Genomic DNA, 23,359 nt, shown 5'->3' with positions numbered 1-23,359 from the left:
CACCTGCAAGAAAGCCTTTATTCCCCTCAGATGACCCACTGGCCTCCTGCAGTTAACTCTCCTCTGGGACACTGAGCTTCTCCTTCACGCCACAGGCCACCACGGTGAAGAAGAACTCGGGGAAAAAGGTGCGGATGTACACGGCAGCCTTGGGGATGGGGTTGGCCATAAAGACTTCTTGTTTCTTCCGCCTTACCGTGCACATCACCTCCTCGGCCACATCCACGGGGTGCACTCCGTAGGTCAGCTTCCTGAAAAAAACTGAAAGCCCCCAGGAGGGAGGCAGGGGTTGTTAGGGTCTCAGCGGGGAACAAGCTGGCCAGAACCTTCTGCGTGCCCAAAGAGAGGGGGTGTGTGCAATGCCCAGAGTCTTGGTGCGAGATGTCAGGCTAACTGCCATTCACTGCCCGTGACACTCTGGACAGACAAGTTAGCCCTCTGGGCTTCAGCTTCTTTATCTGCAAAATGGGCAGAGTTTCCTGCCCTATTAACTGCAGGGTGGTTATGAGCAGTAGATGTATGTGAAAGAGCCTGGGAAATAAGGGGCCAGAAGAATTAAGATGATGTTGTTTGTAATTGTTGAAAGTCGTGCTTGTCAAGAGCCTCTTGGAACCACTTGGTCTGTTCACCTTCTTGGTTCATCTTGGTTCCCCAGTCTAGACCCTGAGACTTGGTGAAGGCACAGTGTCTTACGTTCAGAGTGTTCTAGAGTAATAACAATAATATTGATGAGGTGCATTTATAGAGCACTTACTTTATGCTGGTTGCTGTTCCAAACCTTTACAGCAATAACCCTCAATTCTCCCAACAACTCTACCGGTACCTGTTGACTTGACTCTGACTTATGGCAACCCATGTGTGTCTGAGTGAAACTGTGCTTCGTAAGTTTTTCAATGGCTGACTTTTTGGAAGGAGCTCACCAGGTCTTTCTTCCGAGGTGCCTCTGGGTGGATTTGAACCACTGACCTTTTGGTTAGCAGTGAGCGCCTTAACTGTTTGTACTACTGAGGGACTCCCCCAACAATTTTATGAGACCACTGTTACCATTAAGCCTCATTTTCTAAAGGGGAAACCGAGGCACAGAAAGATCAAGGGACTTGCCCACATTCAAACATCTAACATGTGGCAGAGGCAAGCTTTGAGGGCAGACATCTGATTCCAGACTCTTAACCTCTATTCTGGCCTGCCTCCTAGGGAAAGAGTTGAACGGGAAGGTTCTTAAAGGCCAACTCCTGGTTATTAACATGGGGGACTGAGGCTCAGAAACAGGCAGTGACTTGACCAAGGTCACAGAGCTAGTGAGTGACTGAGCTCCACCAGGCCTTAGTCCATGGGCTTACAGATTAGGGTTCTCTACTTGGTGCCTCAGGTCTAAGGTTTGGGGCCCCCTCCCTGCTGTTAGCCAGCTGCCAATGTCCCACCACCTCCGGTCCTGTGCTCCCAGAACACCTCCTTGTGCTCAACGAAACCAGCCTGTCCCAGAAATCTCCCACCCCGCACTCCCCATGCCCCTGGAGCCCTTGTCCCCCAGCAGCCTTTCCCCCAGGTTCCCTCTGGAATCTCACATTTCCAAATGGAGGCGTCCCAGTTTCCTTGCCCTGGATACACGTGGTACGACCGGATGAAAGTTGGGCTGACGGTGCTGACAACGACGTCGTATTCCTCCACTTCGGCCCGGAGGCAGTCAAAGAAGCCGAGCACAGCGTGCTTGGTGGCGGCATCTAGGAGAGAAATTAGCAAGAAGTGGGTGCAGGAGAGGCACCTTGGAACAATGGGGCTGACATGCCACATTCCTAGAAGGTCAGAGCTGAAAGGGGCCTCTGGCGTTCCCTCACCCTGCCCCTCCCTTCACAGATGAGGAAACAGAGCCTTCTGTGACGTGTGATGGAAAAAGGCAGAGCTGGGACTGAATCCAGCTTAGCCACCTACCAGCTGTGTGACCTTGGGCCAATGACTTTGCTTCTCTGAGGATCAGTTTTCTTATCTTTAAAATGGAGATAATACCTCCCTTGCCCCGTTGTGAAGAACAAATGAGAAAATGTATATTAAATGGTTAGCACAAGCCTTCATTCCCTTTCCTTGCTGGGAAGGTGGACACCCGAGTGACTTGTCCAGGCTTCCAGGGCCAGGTGGTGGCTGTGGTGGGCCTGGAGCAAAGACTGACCACAAACAGGCACAAGATATCTTTCTGGGGTGATGGTAATATTCTAAAACTGGATTGTGGTGACTGTTGTACAATGCAATCTACTCACCCAATTCAATTCAAACCGTACAGGCCATGGGTCAGGTAAACAATAGTTCCAGAAATTGCAGAAACAGTGGACATTTCTTAAAGCTTAGGAAAGTTGGAGCCACCTCTGGAATATAGTGAACCCCAACTTCACATTTTGCCGGTCTTTATTGGACCTTACTATCACAAAGGAAGTCCCTCGTGGTACAAAAGGTTAACACACTCGACTGCTAACTGGAAGGTTGAAGGTTTGAGTCCACCTAACAGTGCCTCAGAAGAAAGGCCTGGATGATCTACTTCTGAAAAATCAGCCACTGAAAACCCTATGGAGCACAGTTCTGCTCTGGCACAGATGGAGTTGCCATGAGTTGGAGTTGACTTGAACAGCAATTGGTTATTTCCATGATGGGATTTCAGCAGGGCTGCAAATTAAAAACGTCTTTGGGGCACAATGGGGCCCTGGTGGTACAGTGGTTAAGCATTCGGCTGCTAACCAAAAGATTGGCAGTTCGAATCCACCAGCCACTCCTTGGAAACCCTATGGGGCTGTTCTACTCTGTCCTGTAGGGTCACTATAAGTCGGAATCAACTTGATGGTAATGGGTTTGATTTTTATCTGGCTACGGTGCACATTGTGAGAAGGAAAGGAGAGAAGCAGCCCAGTGGGACCGTGGTGACCAGAAAGCCTGGGCCCTGTCTAAAGGCAGCGTCACCACTTGGCTCCAGCTGATGGTTGCTTTGCAGGAAACTTGGGGCAGTCCCAGAGAGGCATCCCTTTAGCTGTGACATTTATGTGGGAAATTCTGCATCCCTGAATTCCTTTCTGCATGGCAGCAGATCTTCTGATTGTGCAAGCAAAGCTGGAAATCCTGATTTTTGTTAAAATGTCCTTCATTTAAATATTGATAACTAATTAAAAAGAAAAAAGGAGCTCTGGTGGCACAGTGGTTAAAGTGCTTGGCTGCTAACCGAAAGGTCAGTAGTTTGAACCCGCCAGCCACTACACAGGAGAAAGATGTAGCCATCTGCTTCCGTAAAGATTACCAAAACCCACTGCCGTTGAGTCGATTCCGACTTATAGCGACCCTATAGGACAGACTAGCACTGCCCCGTAGGGTTTCCTAGGCTGTAATCTTTATGGCAGCAGATTGCTACATCTTTCTCCTATAGAGCGGCTGGCTGATGGGTTCGAACTACTGACTTTTCAGTTAGCAGCCAAGGACTTAACCACTGTACCACCAAGGCTCCTTCTATAAAGATTGCAGCCTTGGAAACCCTATGGAGCAGTTCTACTCTTTCCTAGAGGGTCGCTATGAATTGGAATCACTTGATGGCAATGGATTTTTTTTTTTTAATTAAAAAGAAAATACTATCATGCTGGCCAAACCAAACCTACCTGGACACCAGCCTCAGGTTAGCTCCCGCCAGGTTTATACAATGACTACGTACATCATCTCACCTGATCCTCTCTGTGACTGTGTGACCCACTGTCCCGTTAACTTAATACACGGACTCAAGAGAGGCAGAGGAGATATTATCCTTCCTTCATGAATAATGACGAATGAGAAGCTCAGAGAGATTATGTGAATGGCGCCAGGTTGCACAGCCAGAGGTGGCAGAGTCTGGACTAGAATCCAGGCCTCCTGCTTCCCATGCTTCATCAGCACTCCTCATGTGGTTCATGGTGAATCCAATTTCACCTTCATGAAAAGGGTTAGCATAGCCACTAGTGAAATGCAAATCAACACCACCATTGAAATACCACTTCACACCCACTAGGATGGCTGTAACAAAAAAAGTGGACAAAAACAAGTGTTGGCGAGTATGTGGAGAAATAGGAACATTTCACACTGCTGGTGGGAATGTAAAATGGTGCAGTCGCTTTGGGAAACAGTCTGGCAGTTCCTCCAACTGTTAAACACAGAGTTATCATATGATCCAGCAATTTCACTCCTAGGTATATACCCGCGAGAAGTGAAAACATATGCCCACGCAAAAACATATACACATATGTTTACAGCGGCAATATTCATAATAGTGAAAAAATGGAAACAACCCAAATGCCCATCAAGTGATGGATGGATAAATAAAATGTGGCATATCCATACAATGGAATATTATTCAGCCGTAAGAAGGAATGAAGTACTGATGCATGCCACAACGTGCATCAACCCTGGAAAACGTGAAGTTGAGTGAAACAAAGTCAGACGCAAAAGACCACATATTGTCTGACTCTGTTTATGAGACGTGAACAGGCAAATCTATAGAGACAGAAAGTAGATTAGTGGTTGCCTAGGGCTGGGATGTGGGAAGATTGGGGAATGATAACTAAGAGTGTGGATTTCTTTTTGAGGTAATGAAAATATTCTAAAGCTAATTGTGGTAATGAATGCACAGCTCTGTAAATATACTAAAGGCCATTGAATTGAATGCTTTAAATGGGTAAATTGTATGGTATGTGAATTATATCTCAATAAAGCTGTTACCAAAAAAATTAAAAAAGAGTTATCAGCTGTTTTTCATTCATCCACCAATTCACCGATTCCTTCATTCGTTCAACACGCGTGTGTCGGGCACCTCCTCCGGGCAAGGAGCTGGGGACGAAGAGGTGGGTCAGAGGTAGCTCTGCTCTTGTGGAGCCCAGGTGAAGCAGATGTACTGGCAGGTAATTTCCATGTAGGGGGGCTAGGGCAGTGAGAAGGGCGTGTGCCTGTGATGGGAAGGAAAGGTAGCACAATGTTGTGTGCCCAATTCCAAGCTGTGTTTCTGGTTGTGGGTCCCCAAGGCCTCCAATCTCCCCACCTGGGTAGATGCTAAGGGGAAGGTGCTGCCCTCTCACAGGAGTCCCAGTGCCTGTCAGAAGCAAGACCCAAAGGAAGAAGAAAGAGAACTTAGGGCTGGCCCAGGGTGGCATCTCCTTAGTTCTGACATTTATATGGAGAACTTGGCACTACTTAATTCCTTAGTTGCAGAGAAGCCAGACCACAGCAGGTGGGGGCGGAGACGGCCTCCTTAGAATTCTTAGTCCTCATTGCTGTTGTGTTTCAGAAAACGCTCCAAGGAAACCACATGCCCCATATTGGTTGGTGAGCAAAGTGTCCGTTGGAATGTCCAACCTTAGTGTATCATATCCCCTCTGTCTGTGTCTCCAGCACCTGGCTTTAAGCATTCAATTGCTGTTTGTTGAATGAATGAAGGCATAGAGCAAGGAAAGTGAAAAGTTATCCAGTTCCTGAAAATAACATGTATGTGGAGTTTAAAAATAGAAGGACCATCAGGACTTCATTTCTCTTTAGGGCTGAGTAATCCTCCATTGTGTGAATACTGTATACCACATTTTGTATATCCATTCTTCTGTTGATGGACATTTAGGTTGTTTCCACCTTTTGGCTATTGTGAATAGTGCTGCAATGAACATTAATGCCAGTGAATTAGATGTGTAAAAAAATTTTGAAATGGCAAACATTTCGATGTGTATTTTTTCACCACAATTAAAAAGAAAGAAAGAAAGAAATAGTGGTGAAATTCATAAATGGGCTGTGGAAGAGAAGGAAAATGAGTTGGGTTCCATTCACCCACGTCAGGAGTGTGACCTTCACCTAAATTGATCGTGTTCAGCTGACACACGTGAGAATGTCAGCTTTGAGAGGGACCTTATCTTCTCTGTCTCATTGGCTACCATAGTGCCCTGCATTCTGTGGGTGCTCAGAAGAGGGACTGAAGAATGAAAGAAAAACCAGCAGATCTGCTCTGCTCTGGAACCCCTCCCTCCCTTGTAACCAGAGGCCTAGTCCTGGACATCACATCTCCGAAGAAGGTGTTTTTGTCTTAGCAACTTACAAGCCGTACGGAACGGGATTCCAAATCTCCCTTGGATGTTATTCACTAACACAATCTGGCCAGTCCTCCGGGAGATCATGTTGGGAAGCAGGGCTGGAAAACACCGGACAGTGAGTCCTGTTAAAATCTGAGACGGGCTTGGGCGGTAGCAGGCAATCCCTTTTCCCCCACTCCCCACCCCACACCCGACTTCAAAAATGGTTCCTCGACCTCCCTGGTAATTAGAGTGCAGCAGGACCGGGTTGGGAAGGACCCTGGCATCATTTAGTCCAGTGTTTCCAAACAGTGGGCCACGTTCAGGTGGTGAATTACTGGGTGACTTTAAATGACCCACCAGTGAGCCATTACTTAGCACCATTTTCAGTAGTGAGAAAGGAGTTCCCTTTTGAGTTCTCCTATTTACGTCAAGAAGAAAGTCTCATTTTGATTCTAACGTGTCTTTAACACCTCTCTCACACGTGCTGTCTTTTAACAAAGAGAGGAAAGATCTCAGCTCTGAGCGTTCCCAGGCTGTCTTGGGGGAGAATTTACCAACTTTGTTTAGAAGGTAGAAGGAATAATGGTGAGATTTGCTTTCAGGGTGCCTTGTATTTGTTGAGAGTGAAAGGTCTTGTTTTTTTTTTTTTTTTTTAAGATGGTATACATTTTCTTCTAAAATAAGTTTCATTTAAAATGAGGAAATTTAGAGAAGGATATTTAGCAAATAATAGTACAGGTGGGGATGTGGCAAAAATGAAAAGATAATACTCAGAAGACTCAGCTTTCAGAATGGTTGATTAAACCCAGTCCCTTCATATTGGAGATGTGCAAACTGATACCCACAGCTGGTGGCTAGACTTAGGTCCCTCAGAAAGTTAGAGGCCCAAACAGGAAGAGAAACCAGCCCTGGCCTTTTCCACTCCACTTTTTGCATCCCTCACTTTGATGCCCCCTCAGGGGTTAATGGAATGGCACACCTTTGCCAGCCTGCTTGGTCACAGGGACTGAGCTGGGGGAAACCTTATCTCTGGAACACCATTTTAGTGGCTTTTGGAAGTCATCTCTCTGCGCCCAATACTGTCCTAGGATTCAGAATCTTGTCATTAGAGGCTCCCAGTATGGGACTCTTCTCAGCTGTAGACGAGACAACTCTCAGATTGTGCCTTCTCCATCTCTGCCAGCATTCCAGTCCCTAAATGCAAGATCTTTTTTCATGTGTGCATCCTCCCTTTTGAGGTTCTTTTTTTCTTAAAAAAATTTTTATTTTGGTTAAATATGTATAACAAAACATTTGCTGCTGTAATCATTTTTAAGTGTGCAACTCTGTGACATCACATTCACCATGTTGTGTGACTATCACCACTATCCCTTTCTTAATGAAGTTCTGTTTTCATAGATTTTTATTTTTGGGGGGGAGGAAGGGCTTCCATTCTTGATTCTATTCCATAGATAAATCCTGTGCCAATCTTCCAGGTTTCACATCACCATTTGAACTTGACCATGAGAAATCTCTACCTGGATGCCTCATAGGAACCAACATTTTGCCCTTTCAGGGGGGACATCCTGCTGACTTCCCTGTTTCTGCAAAGAGGTTGACAGTATACTGGGTCTCTTGAAGTTAGGGGATAAAATCTTTTTCTTCAGTTCTGAGGACAGAATCTACCTTTGCTCATCATGTTAGAAGAGTAACTGTCTCCCATGGTTAGGAGCAGATCAGCTGCAAGGTTGATATGTCAAAATATATATGCAAAGGACAAAGACAATAGTCCAGCGATGTTGAATGGAATTGAAGGGGGAACCATGGATATGAGTAAGAAGAAAAGGGTAAAGGACAGGGCTTGGATGAGGAGGATGAGTTGCAAAAAGAGGGAGGTTGGAATATACCAGTAAGATACTTTCAAAATCCCCTGTCTTCCACAAAATTCAGTCAGAACATTGAAAGCTTTCACCAAATAAGTAGGAATTTTTTCAGGGGGAAGGGGGCCTATGGGTTTTATCTAGAAGTAGATGACCATCTGGCTATGTAACAGTGCCCTCCCTAGCAGCTGGTGGTCCAGAAACCCACAGGAAGGTCAAACTCACGAGACCTTTTGTCAGTGTAATGGGCCCAAAGTAATTGGCATCCATGATCTTTTTGTCGAGCTCCAGAGAAATCTTATGGGCAGGTGCCTTCACCTTCACGCTGGCATTGTTGATGAGGACGTCCACACAGCCATAGCAGTCCAGGACCTCTTTGGCCACATCGGGGATACTGCCGATGTCCGAGAAGTCCAAGAGGACCAGCTTTGGGGTAAAAGTCTGGTGAACCAATGAGAGAGTCAAGACATTTGTGGAAATACCTTCTTGGCTTAGACCTAGGGGTCCCTTCATTTAATAGCCACCCCTTCTGAAATTCAGAACTCATGGAACAACTCCAAAAAAGTGAAGAGGAAGAAGCAGAAATGACTCTGGGGTGGGGAGCGGGGAAGAGATTCTTGGATAATCCATTCTTGGGGACCACGACAACTACAATAAAAATCCCAAAGTGAATATGCAGTAATAAGTCTGAGCCTTTGACAAAGGTGCTTGAACTGATAAATCCAAATGGATATCAGCATTCACAGCAGTCCCCTTTGGAGGCTGTGTGCTTTTCCAGTGGTGACATCATGACTTATAACATTTCTGAGCTTCTTTTTGGAAATTTCCTTCCGAACTGGCTTATAAGCCACAAGAAAATCCATCACAGTGTCAAAGAGAGAAATTGATAGTAGATATCTTGCTTTGACTTTGGTGTTTTCTTACCCACAAAACCACATATTCACTTTAAAGAAATCCCTGACCAAAATTAATCTATCAGCAGCTTTTCTCTCACCTGAAGTTGCAAATCCTTTCCTTCCTGCTGGAAGCCAGGCTTACTAAATTTGAATTTCAAAAGACGTGGCTGGGTGGAGGGGCAGAGACCAGTTTGTGAATTTATATCCTTTGATCTCAGTAAGAGAGGGAGGTCAGGGTTCAATCAATTATGTTAAGATTAGCCAATGGTTGATGATCTTCTATATTTCTCCCTCCTTTCTCTTTGTAAGCCCACTTGTGCCTAGCTTTTTCCAGCCATTTACTTTTTCTGAAATCAAAATGGTCTCCCTACATGCGTGTAGAATAACTGCTCAGAATAAACCTTATGTTCAATTTTGGTGAGTTTAGATTATTTTTAACAATAGTAATTTGTAGCCACATTTTTGTTTTTGACCAAAAACATTTTTAGCAAAATATTTTTAGTGCATCCTACTACGCACCTGGCACTGTGTTCAGCCCTAGACACTCACTTTTATTAAGACTCTAATGGTCTAGAGGGGGAGATGCTCTGATAATTGCTTATACAAGTGATAAATACAATCCCAATGTTTGACAGATAGCCTAGAAAAGAGGGTTCCCTGGTCAAATTTGTTCGGGAAACACAGAGTGCTATACATTCTCCTTGGAAATACACGATGTACATTAACATATCAAAGGCTCTGAAAAGTCCTGCAGTAAAGAAACCAAAAAAACTTGGTTTAACTCAGTATTTCCCACACAACTGGCTGCAGAAATTTGTTTTTACCCACCCAATACCTACTAACATCCCAAGAAACACATTTTGGAGAATGCTGTGCTGTCTTATTTGATCTATCTCTTCAAATACCAGACTTAGCTCTGAATTACTTGTGGTTGTTTCCAAAAAAACAAATTCAACCTCGAGGGCAAAGTTGTTTTTTTTTTTTTTCTTAAATCCTGAAGAGACCTCTGAAGGCAATTCCTCAAACGATGCTCCAGAAATGCTTTGAAAACTGAAACGCCATTGAAATAAGCATTCACCTCCTGGGTGACTTTTTGGAAAGGAACATCATCTCCCTGACTTTGCAAGAGATGTCATCTGAGGTATTATTTTTCAAAAAAATCAGCCATAAGTGTTTCTAATAACCCATACTTATGACATTCCTTAAGAGTACCTGAGTGACATAAAAAGTTAAGCGCTCAGTTACTAACCAAAAGGTTGGTGGTTTGAAGTCACCCAGAGGCACCTTGGAAGAAAAGCCTGGCGATCTACTTCTGAAAAATCAGCCACTGAAAACCCTAGGGAGCATAGTTCTACTCTGACACATATGGGGTCTCCATGAGTTGGAATCTACTGGGCAGTACCTGGTTTACTTCCTTCTATCACTCATCTGTCAGTTTGTTGTACTGTGGTGGCTTGTGTATTGCTGTGATTCTGGAAGCTATGCCATTGGTATTGCAAATACCAGCAGGGTCACCCATGGTGGACAAGTTTCAGTGGAGCTTCCAGACTAAGAAAGACTAGGAGGAAGGACCCGGTGATCTACTTCTAAAAAAACTGGCCAATGAAAACCTTATGAACAGCAGCAGGACATTGTCTGATGTAGTGCTGGAAGATCAGCCCCTCAGGTTGGAAATATGACTGGGGAAGAGCTGCTCCTCAAAGTAGAGTTGACCTTAATGATGCGGATGGAGCCAAGCTTTCTGGATCTTCATTTGCTGAGGTGACGGGAATCAAAATGAGAAGAAACAGCTGCAAATATCTATTAATAATCTGAACTTGGAGTGTACGAAGTATGACTCTAAGAAAATTGGACATTGTCAAAAATGAAATGGAACACTTGAAGATAGACATTCTAGGCATTAGTGAGCTGAAATGGACTGGTATTGGCCATTTTAAATCAGACAATCATATGGTCTACTATGCCGGGAATGACAAGTTGAAGAGTAATGACATCGCATTCATTGTCAGAAAGAATATTTCAAGATCCATCCTGAAATACAATGCTGTCAGTGATTGGATAGTATCCATACACCTACAAGACCAGTAAATACAACTATTACTCAAATTTATGCACCTACCACTAATGGCAAAGATGAAGAAATTGAAAAATTTTACCAATTTCTGCAGTCCGAAATTGATCAAAGATGCACTGATAATTACTAGAGATTGGAATGTGAAAGTTGGAAACAAAGAAGAAGGATCAGTAGTTGGAAAATATGGCTTTGGTGATAGAAATGATGCCAGAGATCATAGGATAGAATTTTGTAAGAACAAAACTTATTCATCAAAAATACCTTTTTTCAACAAAATAAATGGTGACTATACACATGGACCTCACCAGATGGAATACACAGGAATCAAATTGATTACTTCTGTGGAAAGAGATGATGGAAAAGCTAAATATCATCAGTCAGAACAAGACCGGGGGCCAGCTGCAGAGCAAACCATCAGTTGCTTGTATGCAAGTTCAAGTGGTAGCTGAAGAAAATTAAAACAAGTCCACAACAGCCAAAGTACAACTTTGAACATATCCCACCTGAATTTAGAGATCATCTCAAGAATAAATGTGACACACTGAACACTAATGTCCGAAGACCAGATGAATTGTGGGATGACATGAAGGATATCATACATGAATGTCTTAGTTATCTGGTGCTGCTATAACAGAAATACCACAAATGGATGACTTTACAAAGAGAAATTTATTTTCTCACAGTCTATTGGGCTAGAAGTCCAAATTCAGGGTGTCAGTTCCAGGGGAAGTCTTTCTCTCTCCGTCAGCTCTGGAGGAATGTCCTTCTCATCAATCTTTCCCTGGACTAGGAGCTTCTCTGCACAGAAACCCTGGGTCCAAAGGATGCACTCTGCTCCCAGTGCTTCTTTCTTGGTGGTATAAGGTCCCCAACTCTCTGCTTGCTTTCCTTCCCTTTTATCTCTTGTAAGATAAAAGGTGGTCCAGGCCACACCCCAGGGAAACTCCCTTTACATTGGATCAGGGATGTGACCTGAGCAAGGGTGTGACATCCTACCCCAATCCTCTTTAACCACAGGCAGAGATTATGATTTATAACACATAAGGAAAATCACAAAATGGAGGACAACCACACAATACTGGGAATCATGGCCTAACCAAGTTGATACATATTTTTGGGGGGCACAATTCAATCCATGACAATGAAGAAAGGAAGGGTCATTGAAAAGACAGGAAAGAAAGAAAAGACCAAAATGGATGTTAGAAGGGACTCTAAAACTTGCTCTTAAATGTAGAGTTTTTAAAGCAAAAGGAAGAAATGATGAAATAAAAGAGCTGGACAGAAGATTTCAAAGGGTGACTCGAGAAGACAAAGTATTATAATCAAATGAGCAAAGATGCAGAGTTAGAAAGCCAAAACGCCAACACACTCCACATTTCTCAAGCTGAAGGAACTGAAGAAAAAATTCAAGCATGGCGTTGCAATATTGAAGGATTCTATGGGCAAAATATTGAACAACTCAGGTAACATCAAAAGAAGATGGAAGGAATACACAAAGTCACTTTGCCAAAAAGAATTGGTGGACGTTCAACCATTTCAGGAGGTAGCATATGATCAGGAACTGATGGTATTGAAGGAAGAAGTCCAAGCTGCACTGAAGGCACTGGTGAAAAACAAGACTCTAGGAATTGACAGAATACCAACTGAGACGTTGCAACAAACGATGCAATGCTGGAAGTGCTCATTTGTCTATGCCAAGAAATTTGGCTAACCGACTGTAAGATATCTATATTTGTGCCCATTCCAAAGAGAAGTGATCTAACCGAATGTGAAATTAATATGTCATTAATATCACACCCAAATAAAATTTTGCTGAAGATAATTCAGAAACGGTTGCAGCAGTACATCAACAGAGAACTGCCAGAAATTCAAGCTGGATTCAGAAGAGGACATGGAACGAGGGATATCATTGCTGATGCCAGATGGATCTTGGCTGAAGGCAGAAAATACCAGAAATATGTTTACAGTGTTTTATTGATTATGCAAAGACATTAGACTGTGTGGATCATAACAAATTATGGATAACATAGTGAAGAATAGGAATTCCAGAAAGCTGAATTGTACTCATGCGAAAACTGTACATAGACCAAGAGGCAGTTGTTCGAACAGAACACGGGGATACTGTATGGTTTAAAGTCAGGAAAGGTTGTATCCTTTCACCATACTTATTCATTCTGTATGCTGAGCAAATAATCTGCGAAGCTGGACTATATGAAGAATGGGGCATTAGGATTGGAGGAAGAATCATTAACAACCTGCGATATACAGATGACACAACCTTGCTGGCTGAAAGTTAAGAAGACTTGAAGCACTTACTGATGAAGATCAAAGACTACAGCCCTCAGTATGGATTACACCTCAACATAAAGAAAACAAAAATCCTCACAACTGGCCCGATAAGCAACGTCATGATAAGTGAAGAAAAGACTGAAGTTGTCAAGGACTTCAGTGTACTTGGATCCACCATCAACGCCCAAATCTGCTGAAAGAGATTTCTTTGGTAAAAACCAAAGATGTCACTCACTTTGAGGACTAAGTTGTGCCTGACCCAAGTCATGGTATTTTCAATTGCCTCATATGCATGTGAAAGCTGGACAATGAACAAGGAAGACTGAAGAAGAATTGATGCCTTTCCATTATGGTGTTGGTGAAGAACATTGAATATACTGCCAGAAGAATGAGCAAATTTGTCTTGGAAGAAGTACAGCCAGAATGCTCTACAGAAGTAAGGAAGGAAAAACTTTGTCTCACATACTTAGGACATGTTATGAGGAGAGACCAGTTCCTGGAGAAGGATATCATGCTTGATAAAGTAGAGAGTTGGTGAAAAAGAAGGAGACCCTCAATGAGATGAATTGGCTGCAACAATGGGCTCAAACATAGCAACGATTGTGAGGATGGCACAGGACTGGGTGGTGTTTCATTCTGCTGTACAGAGTGTCACTATGAGTTGAAATTGCCTCCACGACACCTAACAACAACAACAACATGATATTCATTGTTTTCTGGATCCTCTTTGAGTCTGACTTAAATAGATTTGTGGGGGTATCATGGATAGAAAACAAATTTTTGGCATGGTGAGTGAGTGGTCAGAATGAATCGACCTTTTGCAATTGGCAGACATACCTGTGTCAAGAACAGTGGGATCATTGCCTCCCATTTCCCCAAGCTCCCATCCAATTTCAGCCCACTAAAGGAATCCATTTGGCCATCAAGCCGCCCCTTAACAATCAATGAAAGCTAAGGGTGCCCAAACCACTGCTAGAAGGCCTTACCTTGCTGGGGTCAGCCACGCTGATCAAGGCATCATAAAGGCTCTCCAGCCTCTCCCAGTTCTTTGCACACAGCACCAGCCTTGCCCCTCCAGTGTGGAACACCCGTGCACACTCTGTGGAGAAGAAGGAAAGAGGGTGGGGCAGTGTGTGGATGGAGCCATTGATGGTGGGCCCCCTCTCTTACAAATTCAAGAATCTCAGTAGTCATTTCATTCAACCCCCTCCCAGGGCTGGACTATTTTCTAGTTTCCAGCCTCAGCTTGGTTGCTTCCTGTGATGGCGAGTTCACCACTGGGTGAAACAGCCACTTCCATGGTTTTAAGTTTCTGATTAGGAGAACATTCTCTTTATAACAGATGGAAAGATGACTGTGTCCACCTAGTCCTCCAGGACCACAATTCTAAGTTTATCTAAATTGAAAGACTTTGGAAACACCACTATGTCTTTTCAGCCAAATGTCACCAGTTGCTTCCATATTTCCCATGTGTCTAATTTTACTTAGAACTAATTCCTGACTCACCCATCGCAAGACTTTCTAAACTGGGCAATGGCTGGTAGACACACAGCATTCTTTTTTTTTTCTATTTATTTATTTTTTATATAATCTTTTTTTTTTTATTGTACTTCAGATGAAGGTTTACAGAACAAATAGTTTCTCATTAAACAGTAGTACACAACTTATTGCATGACATTGGTTAACAACCCCACAATATGTCAACCTTCTCCCTTCTTGACATTTTTTTTTTTTTGGTGAAAATATACATAGCCAAAATACATCATTTCAAAAATTTCTACATGCACAGTTCAGTGACATCGACTACGCTCTTCCAATTGTGCTGCTATTCTCACTTTGGATGAAGGTTTACAGAACAAAATAGTTTCTCATTAAACAGTTAATACACATGTTGCCCTATGACAATGGTTAACAACCTCACCACACATCAACACTGTCCTTACTCAACCTTGGGTTCCCTATCACCAGCTTTCTTGTCCCCTTCTGCCTTCCAGACCTTGTCTTGGACTGCTGTGCCTCATTAGTCCTGTTTTGTTTTATGGGGCTGTCCAATCCCCAGCTGAACGGTGAACTTTGGAAGTGACTTCACCACTGAGCTAAACAGGCTTCTGGGGGCCATACTCTCGGGGTTTCTCTAGTCTCTTTCAGGCGAGTAAATCTGGTCTTTTTTGTGTGTGTTAGAATTTTGTTCTACATCCTTCTCCAGCTCTGTCCATAACCCTCTGTTGTGATCCTGGTCAGACCAGTCAGTGGTGGTAGCCGGGCACCATCTAGCTGTACTGGACTCAGGCTGGTGGAGGCTTTGGTAGCTGTGGTCCATTAGTCCTTCAGACTAATCTTTTCCTTGTATCCTGTTCTCTTCATTCTCCCTTGCTCCCGAAGGGGTGAGACCAGTGGAGTATCTTAGATGGCTGCTCACAGGCTTTTAAGACCGCAGATGCTACTCACCAAGGTAGAATGTGGAACATTGTCTTTATAAACTGTGTTATGCCAATTGAGTTAGATGCTCCCCGAGACCATGGTCCTCACAGCCCTCCACCCAGCAATCCAGTCCCTTAGGGAGTTTGGATGTGTCTCTGGAGCTTCCATGACCTTTCCTTGTACAAGTTGTGCTGGTTTCCCCAGTACTGTGTACTGTCTCACCCTTCACCAAAGGTAGCACTTATCTAGTGCCTATTTAGTGTCCCCACCCCCCCACCCTTGGTAACCAACAAAGATTGTTACTTTTTGTGTGTACACTTTTTCACAGGTTTTTACAATAGAGGTCTCATACAATGTTTGTCCTTTTGTGACTGACTTATTTCACTCAGCATAATGTCGTCCAGTTTCATCCATGTTATGAGATGCTTCACAGATTCATCGTTGTTCTTTATTGTTGCATAGTACTCCATTGTGACACACAACATTCTTGTATAGTAATAATTATTATTAGTTGCCACTGAGTTGGCACCAACTCATGGTGACCCTATGTGCAACAGAACAAAACATTGTTTGGTCCTGTGCCATCTTCATGATCATTAACATGATCAAGTCCATATGTGGCCACTGTGTATTTTGAGGACCTTTCAACCTAGGAGCTCATCTTCTGGCATTATATCAGATGATATTCTATTGTGATCAACACACAAGCCACCATAGTAAGACAACCTGACAGATGGGTGTTAATAATATTAATAATACTGATACTTAAAAACAGTGAAAGTTAACACTTTTTGAGGTTTACTTGTTCCAGGAACCGTTGAAAGATCTTTACTTATATTAGCACATTGAATTCTTACAATAACCACATGAGAGAGTAACTTAGGTCAGGTTCTCTAGAAGCAGAACCTGAGAAAAGGACTAAGGAGAGTAGGATTGATTGAGACAATGCTCTTCTGACAGTGGATGAGGGAAGCAAGACAGGGCAGTGGAAGGTGCTAGTCAAGGATGTGGTCTCAGGTAAAGTCTAGCCTTGGTGTGACCCAGAAAGGGCTGTGATGGTTAATTTTATGTATCATCTTGGCTAGGCTATGGTTCCCAGTGATTTGGCCCAAACACTAGTCTGGTTGCTGTTACATACTGTAATCTAATGTAATCAATCAATTAGTTGAAAAGGAAATTCCTTAGAGTGTGTTCCGCCTCCAGACTATAAATAGATATTTTCTCAGAACTCTTTGTCTGTCTTTACTCTGCCCTGTTCCTGCCACCTGACCTGTAGATCTTGGGGCTCAAGCCTGCAGGAGTCTCCAGCCTGTCTCCTAACCTACAGATTTTGGACTTGACAGCCCCCTACAATTGTGTCAGCCAGTTCCTTGAAGTAAATCTCTCTCTCTCTCTCTCTCTCTCTCTAATACTGGTTCTGTTTCTCTAGAGATCCCTAAGACAAGGGCTCAGGAGCATAAGCCGAACTGTAGAGCTGTCCCACCTTGAGGCAAGTTGTTGTTATGTGTTGCCAAGTCAACTCTGACTCATAGTGACCCTACAGAGCAGGTCACCATGTCTTTTCTCTTGCAGAGTGGCTGGTGGGTTCCAACCACCCACATTTCAGTTAGCAGCTGAGTGCTTAACCATTGCACCACCAGGGCTCCTTTCTTCAGGCAAGAAGACCAGCCTTTTGTGCACCTGTCTCAATCAGTCATTGCTTAGGGCTGGCCGTCTCAGGGAGGGTACAGAGGGTGTGTAAATCCTGGGCCAGGCGACATGCACTGACCTACAGATCTTGGACTTGACAGCCAAATTTCTGGGAAAGAAGCATCGGTGAGCCGTTAGCAGCCAACACTCACAGCACCTGGGTGAACTGGCTAGGTACAGGGATCTGGGCAGGCACTTATAGCACCTACTACAGTGGGTACCTATTGTTGTCCCTATTTTCAGCAAGAAGCAGTGGACCCAGACTGACTGGGGATGCCAAAGGCTAGCTGGGCAATGCAGAGTGCTCCCTGGAAGCTGGATACCATGGGTGCAATGGCACGACTGATCTCATGCTGGGTGATTTTATTCTGCAGGGCTCAGTAGCCTGGTGCGGGTGGAGGGAAGGGGGCCAGGTAGACCGAACAGTTGGTTAGGATTTGATAAGCGGGCACTGTGGGCAGGGGAATTGCAGTATTGGAGAGAGAGTGATTGAGATGCTGGACCATTAGTTTAAGCCAGATGGGGGCAGGAGGAGCGAAGACAGAGAGGAATGAAAGTAGAGGGCTCTAGGGGTGGGAGATCTCCAAGAAGTCTGAAAACAGCATGGTGGGTACAACGGAGAGAATTGGAGGAAGGACTCTGTGGTCAGCTTTGCTGACTGAGGGAAACCTGAATCAAGAAACCACTGGGTTAGCAACATCACCTTGAGTTGGTAGGACCATCGTGAACGGAAGATATCTCTAAATGTAGATGCTTACTGAGAAAGGGACTGTCCATGATGATTCTGGATGTCAAAATCCAGTAAAGATGTCAATTCGTCTCCAAGTTGATTTGCTATAGTAAATCAAGATCCCAACAGGTCTTGGGAAGCAGTAGAAGGATTCTAAGCTTTATTTGGAGTAACTTACAAACTTTATTTGAAAATGATACATATGCAAGAAAAGCAAAGAACATTTAAAGCAGAGTGTTAGTGGTTCAAGTATAGATAGAAATATTGATAAAAATAGAGCCAAGTTTTGATAAGAATTTGGAATATGAGAAGTTAGCATGTTGAATCAATGGGAAAAGAACATATTATTTAAAAAGTGGTATTTGGGTAGTGGGATAAATATTTGCTGTTATTGTTAGGTGCCGTCGAGTTGGTTCTGACTCACAGTGACCCTAAGTACAACAAAACGAAACACTGCTGGGTCCTGCGCCATCTTCACAATCGTTGTTATGCTTGAGCCCGTTGTAAATATTTGGAAGGGACAGAAAGCTAGATACATTACAACAAGATGTCTTAAATAGTCAAGTGTAAAAACAGAACCATAGAAAAACTTGAAGAAAGTAGAGATGACTCTATAGCCTTGTGTTGGGGAGAGATCGTCTACCAAAGAAGAAACCATAACAGAAATGATTTATAGTTTTACCCTTAAAAAACTTCCTTAAAGCAAAAACCATAAATATAACTAAAAGCAAAACAAATTGAGAAACAAATTCATAATCTACGTGTCAGGAAAAAAAAAACAAACCAAACACCAGTTGGTGACCCCATGTTTGTCAGAGTAGAATGGTACTCGATAGGGTTTTCAATGACTGATTTTTCTGAAGTAGATCTCCAGGCCTTTCTTCTGAGGGACATATGGGTATATTTGAACTGCCTACCTCTCGGTTAGTAGCAAAGTGCATTGATTGTTTGCACAACCCAGGGACTCCATGTGTCAGAAAAGGGCTAATTTATTTGACGTACAAAGAACTCTTACTAATAAATAAGGAAAGAATAAAGACCCAATAAAGAAATTGGCTATGGACATGAGTAAACAATTCATAAGAGAAGTACAAAGATCTAATATAGAGAAGATAAGAGTTCAAAGCTAATAATAAATAAATGCAAATCAGAACACAGCACTAGTTTTAAGCAATCAAAAAATTAAAGGCAAAAATGGTAATACTCAGTCTTGGCAAGATTATGAGAAAAGGGGCTGGTTTTACACTCTGCTGGTGGCAGTGTAAATTGCTAGAGTCTCTTGGAAGAAAAATTTGACAGTGTTCTTAAAACTAAGTGAGGACTTTGACCCAGTGATTTCATTTATGGGCATTTATTTTAAGCAGATAATTAATAATGTCTTCATGGACATAGTTATAATATTGTTTATCTTGGTACCATTTATAACAGTAAAAAGCTGGAGATTGCTGTAAATGTCCACCATAACGGAGATTGGTTAAGTAAGTTATCTATATGTGGACTATTTCTAAGCCATTAAAAAATGATGTTGCATAAAATAATTCCCGAGGCCAACTATTCAGACAAAGATTAGACTGGACTATGGGACATAAAATCATACTCATGAAGAGTGTACTTCTTAGCTCAAGTAGATACATGAGACTAAATGTGCAGCTCCTGTCTGGAGGTGAGATGAGAAGGCAGAGAGGTTCACGAGTTGGTTGAATGGACAGGGGAAATCTGGGGTGGAAAGGAGGAGTGTGCTGTCACAGTACAGGGAGAGTAACTAGGGTCACATAAAAATATGTGTATAAATTTTTGTATGAGAAACTAACTTGAATTGCAAACTTTCACTTAAAACACTATATATATATATATATATATATAGTTATATATATAAATAATATTGCAGAAGTGGGTCTTCTGACATGGAAGAAGTGCCTGATAAAGTAAGTTTTTAAAAAAGATTCAAAACATTGTGTCTATAATACTTGGCTTTGTGTGTTTGTGTAATAAGAACTTATTGGCACAAATGGTTAAGTGCTTGGCTACTAACCAAGAGGCCTGCTCCTTGACAAACTCCCAATGGCTGAGAAAAGATCATGCTGGGGTCTATCGTTGTCCACTCATACTCTCCCTCCAACTTATGGTGATGGGCATGTATTTGCAAACTGGACACTGGGGTAGCTGTGGGGGCCTGTGGCCAGAAACCAGACCAAACCTCTGACCTCAGCCTCCATAGGAGAGGGAGCCAGGAGTGCTCCCACCACTCTACTTCCGTGTTCTAGGTTGACACTTTCCCCAAGTGGGACAGGGACGCTGGAGCTCAGGGGTATGCTCATTGTCTTGGTACAGTAAGCTCAGAGTTACCACTCCCAAATGGGTCATTTCTGCTGAAGCCAGGACTTAGGTATGACCAGGTGTTCTTATTTTCATTTCTTTATCAGCTCTTTAAGAAGAATGGGAATTCCAGAACACTTAATTGTGCTCATGCGGAACCTGTACATAGACCAAGAGGCAGTTGTTCAAACAGAACAAGGGGATATTACGTGGTTTAAAGTCAGGAAAGGTGTGCATCAAGGCTGTATCCTTTCACCATACTTGTTGAATCTGTACGCTGAACAAACAATCTGAGAAGCTGGACTATAAGAAGAACATGCACCAGTATTGAAGGAAGACTCATTAACAACCTGTGATATGCAGATGACACAACCTTGCTTGCTGAAAGTGAAGAGGACTTGAAGCAGTTATTGATGGAGATCAAAGACTACAGCCTTCAGCATGGATTATACCTCAACATAAAAACCAAACCAAACCAAACGTGTTGCTGTCGAGTGAATTTCTGCCTCATAGCAACCCTATAAGACAGAGTAGAACTGCCCCACAGGGCTTCCAAGGAGTAACTGGTGGATTCCAACTGCTGACCTTCTGGTTGGCAGCTGAGCTCTTAACCACTGAGCCATCAGGGCTCCCTTCAACATAAAGAAAACAAAAATCCTCACAATTGGACAAATAAGCAACATCACGATAAACAGAGAAAAGACTGAAGTTGTCAAGGATTTCATTTTACTTGGATCCACAATCAATCTCATGGAAGCAGTTGAGACATCAACTGCATTGGGCAAAATTGCTGCAAAAGACCTCTTTAAGTATTAAAAAGCAAAGATGTAACTTTAAGGACTAAGGTGCACCTGACCCAAGCCATGGTGTTTTCAATTGCCTCAAATGCATGTAAAGGCTGGACAATGAATAAAGAAGACTGAAGAAGAATTGATGCCTTTGAACTACGGTGTTGGTGAAGAATATTGACTATACCATGGATTTACAGAAGAATGAACAAATCTGTCTCGGAAGAAGTACAACCAGAATGCTCCTTACAAGCAAGGATAGCGAGACTTTATCTCACGTAGTTTGGACATGTTATCAGGAGGGACCAGTTCCTGGAGAAGGACATCAAGCTTTGTAAAGTAAAGGGTCATTGAAAAAGAAGAAGACCCTCAATGAGATGGATTGACGCAGTGGCTACAACAATGGGTTCGAGCATAACAACCATCGTGAGGGTGGTGCAGGACTGGACAGTGATTCATTCTGTTGTACATAGGGTTGCCATGAATCAGAACGGACTCTACAGCAGCTAACATCAGCTCAGCATTTATCTTGTATCAAGCATGTAGGCACCAAGCCTCTTCTTTTTCACCTAGCAAACATCAATTGAGCACTTACTTCCATATTTCACCAAGTTTAAGATGCTTCATGATTTCAGAGATATTAAAATGAAAAAGAGTGGCCCGTGGGGATCACAAGATACCACTGACTGTTAGACAATCACACCAATTCCAGAAATATATAAAGGTGAAAAACTGTGCATCTTGGGAGTGATGAAACACAGGCAGGGCTGAAATTCAGCTGGATTCTTGGAAGTAGTACAAGTACCGGTGGGTGAGTATTTTGATTTTCATCTTGCTGTAGACACAGTGGGAACAAGATGAACAATTTCCAATTCAGTTGCATTGTTTGGGTTTGGGGTGGGCATTAAATGTCCCAATCTTTAGTGTTTCGTTTTCTTCATAAACAACTCAGGTCTGGGCTCCTTGACACTACCCAGGGCTATCCACTGGGCTCCATTGGGTTCCATGGGACCAGCGCATGCTGTGGGCCATGAGCTGTGCTTTTTTTCCCTTGCCTCGAACCTGAGAAATGGAGCAGCTAGGCCCTTCAATCACTGTGGTCAGCAGCCAGTTTAAGCTGGACATTTATTTAAGGCCACACGCACCCAGCTTCTCAAGTTACGTCTCAACTTGGACTTATCCTTTTCCGCTTTGCATTTATTTCCAGGGTGGGTCAATAAGATACAGTTTGAAAAACAACAACCATAACAACAGTAAAAACACGGATAGTAGTCATGAGAGGAACAAGGCCGTATTTCTCTGAAAATGCCATTTTGCTCCTAGGATGTATTTCCTGGTACCTCATTTGTACAATGTGTGACTATTACCTAATAAAATTGGAAAAAATAAATGAAACTATTAAAACAAATATAGCTCTCTCAATGAGGGCAGTGGGAGTTCAGGGGTAGAATTCTCACCTTCCATGCGGGAGACCTGGGTTTGACTTCCAGACAAGGCACCTCATGCATGTTGCTATGATACTGAACTGGTTTCAGTGGAGCTTCCAGTCTAAGATGGACTAGAAGGAAAGGCCTGGTGATCTACTTTTGAAAATCAGCCAGTGAAAGCCCTATTGATCACAATAATCTGATCTGCAACCAATCGTGGGGGTGGTGCAGGACCAAGCAGCGTGTTGTTATGTTGTGCATGGGGAGGCCATGAGTCAGGGGCTAACCTGATGGCAGCTCACGGCAACAACATTATCTCTCAGCAATAGACAACTACTAGACAGAAAATCAGCAAGCATATAGAGCTGAATGACATCATCAACCAACAAGATCTATTAGACATTCCTAGGACACTCCTCTCAAAAATAACAGAGCACACATTCTTCTCACAGATCTATAGAACATTCGCCAAGATAGCCCATATCCTTGGTCATAACACAAACCTCAACAAATTTAAGAGCATTGAAATCCCATAGCATATGTTCTCTGACCATATTGGAATCCAACTAGAAATCTATACAGCAAATATGTAGCAAACTTATCCAAATGAGGGTCTTCCCTCATCAAACGGTCACTTTTAGAGGCTATTCATTAAATAAACACTTTTTGCCCTGGCCCGGATGGCTTCACTGGAGAATTCTACAAAACATTCACAGAAGAGCTTGTACCAGTACTACTCAAGCTATTTCAGAGCGTAGAAAAGGAAGTAACACTTCTGAATTCATTCTATGAAGCCAGAATAACCCTGATACTAAAACCAGGC

At 43.0% G+C, this 23,359-nt stretch overlaps 1 protein-coding gene across 1 annotated transcript in view; it reads right to left on the bottom strand.

The window, feature by feature from the left end:
- Positions 1-23,359, bottom strand: part of DHRS7C (dehydrogenase/reductase 7C) — a 25,384-nt gene continuing 2,025 nt past the window's right edge. The window contains exons 2-6 of the mRNA XM_004375983.1: positions 14,152-14,264; positions 8,137-8,347; positions 6,071-6,163; positions 1,566-1,721; positions 1-261 (exon numbers count right to left, since the gene is read on the bottom strand). Coding sequence (XP_004376040.1) covers positions 53-261; positions 1,566-1,721; positions 6,071-6,163; positions 8,137-8,347; positions 14,152-14,264 — 782 coding nt within the window. The 3' untranslated portion in view covers positions 1-52. The remainder of the gene's footprint in view (positions 262-1,565; positions 1,722-6,070; positions 6,164-8,136; positions 8,348-14,151; positions 14,265-23,359) is intronic.

Source organism: Trichechus manatus, unplaced genomic scaffold (genome assembly GCF_000243295.1).
Source record: "Trichechus manatus latirostris isolate Lorelei unplaced genomic scaffold, TriManLat1.0 scaffold00040, whole genome shotgun sequence".
NCBI lineage: Eukaryota > Metazoa > Chordata > Mammalia > Sirenia > Trichechidae > Trichechus > Trichechus manatus.
Note: the sequence above shows the minus strand (reverse complement) of the source record. Positions and strands in the feature narration are given on the sequence as shown.